The sequence below is a fragment of the Cydia pomonella genome, chromosome 1 (assembly GCF_033807575.1).
Source record: "Cydia pomonella isolate Wapato2018A chromosome 1, ilCydPomo1, whole genome shotgun sequence".
Lineage (NCBI taxonomy): Eukaryota > Metazoa > Arthropoda > Insecta > Lepidoptera > Tortricidae > Cydia > Cydia pomonella.
Window position 1 is genome coordinate 26,365,766 of NC_084703.1, and position 8,848 is coordinate 26,374,613.

Sequence of the window (8,848 nt, forward strand, 5' to 3'; positions counted from 1 at the left end):
TATTTGTCCATGCTCTTGAAACCATTAGCCAACCAATTAGCTTATGGCGGGCATTGAAGGGTCGTTCTTTGAAATCAGATTATTAAATATAATTTCAATATAAGCCCATCAATCTAAAAGCGACGAGAGAATGAAAAAAACCGATAAGGGAATGACAAGGAATGACATAATGACAATGAATTTCGGAACAATTAGTTCCAAAATAATACACTGAATCATAGAACGCTCTTAGCAACTTAATGTTATTTTTAAGATCTATAGAACGAAGTGCCAAGCGTTGATTTTAGTTGAAACCCCAGTCCAAAGGGATGGAATGAGAACCAGGGGTAAAGAAATAAGTATGTCTTTGATCAACTGTTATGATTACGATAATTTTACTTAATCCATGAAAGTAAATAATCATTTACTTGACATATGATTTAACATTGTACATGCCCATGAAGAATACATTTTATATCAAAACACACGGGAATGAAAATCACAGTGAACCAAAGCCAGGGGAACGATATTATGAAATCGTTTATTTCAGGTGAAAGACCCATAATTACATCACAAACAAACGAAAATACAATACAAATTAACTTAAATTAAAAACAGTCAAAATAACAAACAAAATAAAAAAAACAGTAAGAATAGCATATATTTTTAAGAAAATAAGTTAACTGAATATCAATATACTTAGTAATTTACCTCTAGTTTTATGTCAACCTAATATCCTAAGAGCATTTATTAGAAACATAATATTAAGAAGTTCGAAATGTCACGAAACGTGTAGTGTGACTTCCTCGGATTTTATGATATCTTATTTTTCTTTGAAAGTGATTTTGGAAGAATTTTATATCAAATGTTAACACTTACACCTATTCCACAATACGGTTTAAAAATTGTATGGATATATAACGACTTTATAAAAAATTTAATAACATACGAGATCAGTTTTCGTGTCACCGCCGCGCGTGGTAACATAAACATGCAGTACTCGGTAGAAAGTTACCTTTACGTCTGGCAGCCTTTTTAACGCTATTTTTTTAGAACAGCAATACTGTGTTGGTGTCATATTTGCAAATGGCTGAAGGGAGAAGTGTTGTCGAAAATTATTTATTTGTGTTAATTAAAGAAAAAACAAAGGTCAACCTTAACGCGTCACCGCCGTGTTTGAGTTTTAAAAGTCAGTACTCATTTCACGTTATTGTTTGTAACATAAGATATACCTACTACATTCGAGATTGAGCTAATTATTTAATATTTGCAAAGTCAAAGGTAATTTTTAGGTAATACCGAACATGTTTCAAATTGTCACGACAGTGGCCTCAAAATTCTGTCCCCACCACGGACTTTTGAATCCATGTTCGTGACATATAGACACGTGGTCGTGACATTCTCAATTCGTTTGATTAATTTAGAGGCATAGTCACTCTTTAGAAATGGATTTTATTAGATACGTTCATTTGTTATTATTGCCCAACTGCCAAAGCAGAAAAATGGTTTCCGCGTGTATGTGGATGTATGATGTGTATCCGGTTCTTTGTCACGCTCTACAGCGCTAGTTTGACGAATTTCAACGTATGAGCTGTCATTCGATGTGTCGTAGTTATACTTAGGCTATATTAAAAATATTGTATAATTCAAAATAGTGGAGTTGGCCGCCAAAATGCTGAAACGTCACGACTGAGGGACACTTTGTGACAACCGTGATTATGTACTCATTTTATTTACCTTTCCTGAGGGTATTAAGCTTGACCATATGCATCAAAAAATGCTTTTTATACGTAACAATATGTGAAAAATAAAAAGCTTTTATGAAAAAATATTTTTCTGGACACAATTTAAGAATCACCCTGATTGTTTGAGTAATTGTTTAAAAGTTATTAGTTGAATATTACATATTTCAGCGTAATAAAAATACTTAGTTCACTTTTTTTTGGTAGTTTTCGTTGTTACCATATTACTTACTTTTTTCTTTTATTTATATGTAGGTAGTTCCCACTGACAACTGTGATTCACTATCATCCGAAAAATTGGTCGTCGGAAAACGGCACCCTGTATTTCCTGCCTCAACAATATATTACTAAATAAAATATGATAACTAACAATGTAAGATACCGAATTTAAAAAGATAGGTAGTGTTATACTTACAATTAACTATACTATTAACATCTTCCAAAAATCAACAATAAAAATTGGCTATATTGTAGTCTCAGATTTATTACAATTTACAACAATATATTTTTTTATTTTCTAGTAGCAAGTAATAACGCCATCTTTTTTATTTTCTAAGAATTAAGTTTCTGGCCGACCACGTATAATCGTAGTTAACTTTTGTAACGCTAGATGGAGCTTTCACCTACACGTGCGCCGCGGACTCCGCGGAGCGCTTCCATGTGTGCGTGCTAGCGGGGAGTGAGGAAGCTAGCGGGCGTGGCTTACGAACCGGTATTCGCGGCTTTAGTAGGCCCTTAACTTTTAGTCGAAAGTGACCCCAAGGTACTTTACCTCGTCTGAGAATGGTATTAAAATTTAAAAACATTTATTCTTATAAAGATAAATACATCACTGACATGAGAACATATTTAGAAAATACATATTTACTCTTCGTCGTCGCAACATAACAAAAAAAAAGATAGTTATCTTATTAGGTTTAAATCAATTTTATACATGCACGTTCAACTCGTTTTGTATTGTTATATTATAGGTTTGTCTGAAATGAAGTGTTTAGCAAGGTGCTTTTTAAACGAGTTAAACGCGTCGAGATGTTTAATATGCGCGGGTAGATTGTTGTACACTTTGATAATGACTAACAAGGTCGTCGGCATATTCTTGTGTGTCTTGGCCTGACATAATTGCAAGAAGTTGGTCCACTGCTAGGGTCCATAATAGAGGAGAAATAACGTTTCGTTGTGGGCATCCTTTTTTTTTAACAGCCTACATTGTCTCCCACAGCTGGGCAAAGGCCTCCCATGTCTACCGCCACTCGTTACAGTTTTTGTGCATGCTCCCGCCAGTCGCCACAAAATGAGTCCAGGTCGTCTCGCCATCTCTATTTTGGCCTGCCTCTGCCTCAGGTAATCTGTGGTGCCCATTCGGTCGCTATTTTGACTCATCTGTCCTGGTGCATTCCACAGATGTGTCCCGGCCAATCCCATTTGAGTTTGGCGGCCTTCACACCCACATCTGCGATACCAGTTTTGGATCGCAGCTTTGTCTTCCTTATCCGATCGATTCTACGGACTCTGAGTATGCTGCGCTCCATTGCTCGCTGGCAAATCTTGAGTCGGGGCTTTTGAGCTTCTGTTAATGACCAAGTTTGGGTGCCGTAGGTTTAGATAGACATGTCGAGAAGTTTGCGTTTTAGTGCTAGGAGAAGGTTGCCACCCTTTCCTTCATCCATCCTTTTGTGATATAAAATTCATAGTAGTATTGAAGGTCAGAGTGGCTACTCTGTTCGAGAGCATGCTATGTACCCATCTAGTGGTACTTTCATCAACTCCCTATGATTTCATACCATTAAGTATGGTCTCTGTGGGCGTATTATCGAAAGCACCCTCTATATCAAGGAACGCACATAGAGCGATTTGCTTATCCTATAGGGTTTTCTGCACCTGGTCAACCAGGTCAAGTAAGGCAGTGTCCGTAGATTTTCTCTTTTGGCAAGCATGTTGGTTTACACTTAGTGGTCTTTCCACCAGGGTTTTGGCTCTGATGTGCTGATCAATGATTCTTTCCATCGTTTTGAGTAGGAACGATCTTATACAGATTGGTCTGAAGGATTTAGGCTATGAGTAGTTCTTTTTCCCTGCTTTTGGTATAAATCGTACCTTGAGTCCATTTATCAAGTATAATTCCCCACGCAAAACTTGCTCGGAATATTCTGGCCAGATGCAGAAGGAGGAGGATCTGTCCTTGCTGTAAAAGCGCCGGAAACACTCCATCTTCTCCCGCTGATTTTAAATGGTTTACATTTTTCCAATGCCCATTTAATTTTGTTTGGTCTAAAGATGTTTGTTGCTTAATTCCAGTCGATATTGCGTGCCCTGTGGATTCGAGGATTCCTTTGGGATTAGAATTTCTTCTGGATTTCTATGCGTAAGTAGTTCCTTATCTATAGAGCATTTAACACTGAAAAAATATGTCTATGACCCGACATTGAATTCTCGCTGCTGATACGCCAGTCGGTTAGGCAGCTTGCCGCCTTTCCAGTACGATACTTAATATACTTCTTGCCTAGCTCTAGTTACGAAGGTGGTCGTATTGCCTTTATTCAGCAAATGCAGACAATTGGTAAAGATAAATTAGGATAATAACCCATCCCTTTTGTTGATTCCAGTGTTCCCCCAAATGGTGTGGTGGGCGTGGACAATAAGTTCCACCTTTTGTGCTTGAGCGTTGTGAGCACTTTTTAGTCAGTTCTTCTGTGGGATCTTGCTTCTCTCCGGGCAGGTAGGCGAAGCAGACTATCACCTTGAGTGCTCCTCTCCTTTTGAGATCGACGTAGTAGGCAGGTTCTTGGTCTTCGCTGCATAGTTCTGTAACAGGCGAAATTATATTTTTGTTAATTACGACGCAGGCTCTCGGTTTAGCACCTTTTTCGTAGATCAGTACCTTTTTGCTCTGTTCAGTCCTGATGCCATGGACTTGGTGTTGATCCGGGGTCCAAGTTAAAATATCATAAGTCAGCATAAGCAGAATAGCACAATCGGATTAGCATCAACCTCTGGAACAGTCATGACCATATTTTTACAGAGAACTTAGATTTAGAATAAAACGCTAATTTCTCCTGGATGGTACACATTTTCCAAGATGGCTGCGATTCCTCGAGGTCCCCAAATGTCAAATGGAGTGGGCATGAAAATAAATACCAAATTTAATGACTGTTCTAGAGATTTAGAGGTTGGTATTAATCCGATTGTGCTAGAATTATAAAGCTACGTTTTATTTCAATATTTTGTAATCCTATAATATATTTAACATACGAGTACGACGGATTTTTGGAATATTGTTAGTTTCATTTGAAGTTTCTGAGATATTTTAAGTATGTTACGTACCAGCTAAAATATTATTTTTTACTGAACATATTGGGTGTTTTCGATCGAATACGTAACCAAAAATATAAGTAACCGTGCCGTACGAATTGGTACAATGTTATCTAAGTAGCAGTAATCCATTTCCTGTCTGATAGTGATCACTTTCTTTGAAAAAACGCTACTCATTTGCGCTAGGGAACCAATCTGGTTTCTGTCTTTCTAAAATAACAGTATTTTTTAAAGAAACTTTAGTTCCGGGTCCTGTACCCCTAGTGTAAATAAATTCGATTTTGAAACGTGACGTACGCGTTTGCGTTTAGTCTCATTTTGTATGGGTTTTTGAACAGCGCGCCAAGCGGGACGTTTTGGAAAGTCAAAAATCTCATACAAAATGACACTTAACGCAAACGCGTACGTCAAGTTTCGCTGTCGAAAATATTTACACTAGGGGTACTGGTCCTTTGGAAAACTAGATAAGTTCACATTACGAACTGCCCGCCGTTGGATGGAGTCAAGAGTAAGGAGCTGGTATAGTGGAACGCAAGACAAGAGATAAGAACAGTACTCTGTATGAAGTCAAACCTGCGCTTTATTGCGCAAAAGTTGGTGACCGGGTGTGAAATACGTTTGGCTCTGTTAAGCACCCCAAGCTTCCTGGAAGCCATTTTGGCTTTATTCTAGATGGCTTCGAAACTGGACTTCGTTCGTAATGTCGATTGGTTATTTATTTTAATACCTATGAATTGGTTCCCTTTTGTATCATCCTTCGCCTCTCCTAACGCCAAAATATTGTAATGCCGCGCAAGAGGTTTAACGCACAGAATTTTGTTATAGCCAATCAAAACTTTTATTGATCATTTTATTAATAACGGGAAATAGTTTAATTCGATATAATTCAAAGATCTAGCAGGACATATTAATGGACAAGGGATAACAGTCAGTGTCAGTATGGCTGGGATCATTTTTGAAAGGCATTTTTCTATGGTGAACGTCGGCTATATATATTGCGTCACTGGTAGCGCCGTAAACTTCAAAAACTTCGAGTGCTTCATCTATGGTACGATTATTGCAACAATGGAAGGTAGAGGTAAGGAATAAAATCTCCATGTACCAAAAAGTGTCCGTCATAAAACCTTTGGACCCGGGTATGTCCTTAAACTAGGTCCAAAAGAGAGGTATGGGCATTGTAAATGTCATCTCGCTTTGTGTAGTGAGCGGAGCCCAACTGGGGAAGTGCCTCCACCTTGCAGAAAACCGCAGCCAAATAACTCTAGACCCTACTAGTAGTGTTGTGTTCCTGTCGGTGAGTAAGGTTGCCAGAGTTCAACGAAAGTGCGGAGTGTAATGTTAGGGTCGGCAACGTGCATGTGACTCCTCTGGAGTTGCAGGCATCCATAGGCTATGGAGACTGCTTACCATCAGGTGGCCCTTATGCTTGTTTGCCACCGACGTAGTTAAAAAAAAACTACAATACCTACAATACCCGAAGAAGAAAAAAACATCAGACAGTGCACTTCTCTCCGTCAATAACGCCTACTCTGGAGAGATTTGGAACTATTATTTTATAGCTGACAGCTGGAGACCTGCAACAGTTTTGCCTATGGAGATTTTATTCCTTACCTGTACCTTCCATAATTGCAACCTTACCCGTCATCGTAGTTGACGTAGGTAGTGAATAATTGACAGTATTTTTTGTCCTTTTTATGGACGGTAGAGAAAGGACGACAATCTCTTTTGGCAGAACTGTTGCAAAAGTGACCAGATTTCAAATTTAAATAATAGTTCCTAATCTCTCCGGTGGCGCTAGCTAGGCTCATGGATGTTACATGAACCATAGAGGTATAATAATTCATGGGGGAGAGAGGGGCAGCAAATAACACGGCCAAACAACGTAGGTTGTTTTTGGTATGGGATAGCACATCTGTATAAAATACTAGCTCTATAACATTTTATCTCAGTGTATTGTGGCGCCACCTTAATGTTTTTTGATGGACAATTTTCGTACATAGAGATTTTGCTCTTTTTTCTACACTACGCCTCGTTTGCTCTTTTTTCTACACTACGCCTCGTTTGAGACACTTTTCCCTGGAGCATTGGTGAAAATAAATAGTGCTTGCGATATTTATGGAAAATTGTTTAAGTAGGTAGCCGACTAAAACTCTTCTTCATATGCACTTTCAATAGTACATTACGATACAAGTGCGAAAAATAGGAAATTCGAAACGAGTGGCGGTAACTTAAAACACGACCGAAGGGAGTGTTTTAAATCGACACGAGTTGCGAATTACCTATTCGCACATGTATTGTACAACGTTTTACAGTACATATGGCCATTTAAATGTTCGATACAGTAACGTAATATGCTAATTTTCGCACTAGTGCAGTAAAGTAGCACCATATGTACTGTAAATTAATATAACGGTACTTTATTTGTTTACAGTATATTCAGTCACAAGCGCCAAGAGATTTGAGTAGATATTTAATCCAAAAAGCTGAACCGAATTCATATAAGCTCGACCTGCGTTACGGACTACCACCTAAATCAATGTTGTATGTGCGTCCATGAAACAGTACAAGTAACCGAATAAAAAAAGTTTAAGTGTCTGATTTTACTTAATTATTTATATATACATACATTTATACAGCGTTATTTAAATATTTAAATTTAATAATCATGTTTTTAAATACAGCCCAACAAGAAATGTAGAAAGAAATAAAAAACGGGACTACAACGAACCATAGTTGTAGTGCCGAGTTGAAGAGTGTGTTTTCAAAAGGGCTATTTCCAATATTCTTTTATTTAACTTGCCCTCTTGTTATATTGGTTGGTTTGTCACGAACTGACTCGTGTGGGTTAACTCTTTTGGAAGCTACATATGACCCACTTCCCTATTTCCGGTTGAGCTGAAACTTTGCATACATATATAAGTCGAAAACTGAAATATTATGTTAGCATCGAGCTGTTTTGATGATGGTTATAGGAGGTGGCCATAGGAACTCTATAATGTAACAAGGCAACCTGGTTGTATGTGGGGTTTTTAGAATTTTCTCGATGAGTATATGAGTATACTCAAACTACTAAATTCTAAAAACCCCACATACAACCACATACATAGAGTTCATGTAGTAACAGACTAAGGTCTGTAAATAAGTTTTGAGACTAATGGAAACTCAAATAGTTCAATTAATGAAATACGATTACATCGATATTTTCATTTCAGAACTACAATATAATGAATTAAAATTAATTGAGTATATTTAAAATGGCCATCTGTATTTCTCATTATAGTCATTTAATATGTTGGCATTTAAGGGGTACCGGCACGATCCCGAAAATACTATGTTTACTGTCAGACAGGAACAATAAATTAAAGTGTAAGCTGTACACCTAAAACTGACCAACATTTGTATAACTTTGAAAAAAAACTTATGTTTTGATTTTTATCACACATTGAAGTTAATTCTAAGACGCAATGTATTTCAAATTTTGATTTGTTTGAAGCGTGACAAGTAACAAACACACTGATGTCAGCGTACGTTGAAAATAATATTAAATTTGTATGAAAAAGTTAACTTTCATAATTTTTAAAACTTGTTAATCAAGAGTTATATCGTTTAAGGAGTACAATATATGGTTTAATTATTTGCTCGTGTTACAGGAAACAACCGGTATAGCCGCATCTTTATCGAATCGCACCAAAATCATGGTATGCTTCTAAATTTGGCTTTTCACCGACTTCAAACATATCAGTTGGTAACGCATATACTTAAAAGGATACTATTTTATTTTATCTTTTTTTTACAATTATGGCCTGGATGCGAGTCCT

At 37.2% G+C, this 8,848-nt stretch overlaps 1 protein-coding gene across 1 annotated transcript in view; it reads left to right on the forward strand.

Moving 5' to 3' along the window:
- The window catches only part of LOC133518881 (uncharacterized), a 40,341-nt gene extending 32,716 nt beyond the window's left edge, over positions 1-7,625 (forward strand). Inside the window, exon 9 of the mRNA XM_061852648.1 lies at positions 7,462-7,625. Within this exon, the coding sequence (XP_061708632.1) occupies positions 7,462-7,587 (126 nt within the window). The 3' untranslated portion in view covers positions 7,588-7,625. The remainder of the gene's footprint in view (positions 1-7,461) is intronic.
- The last annotated feature ends 1,223 nt before the right edge of the window (positions 7,626-8,848 follow it).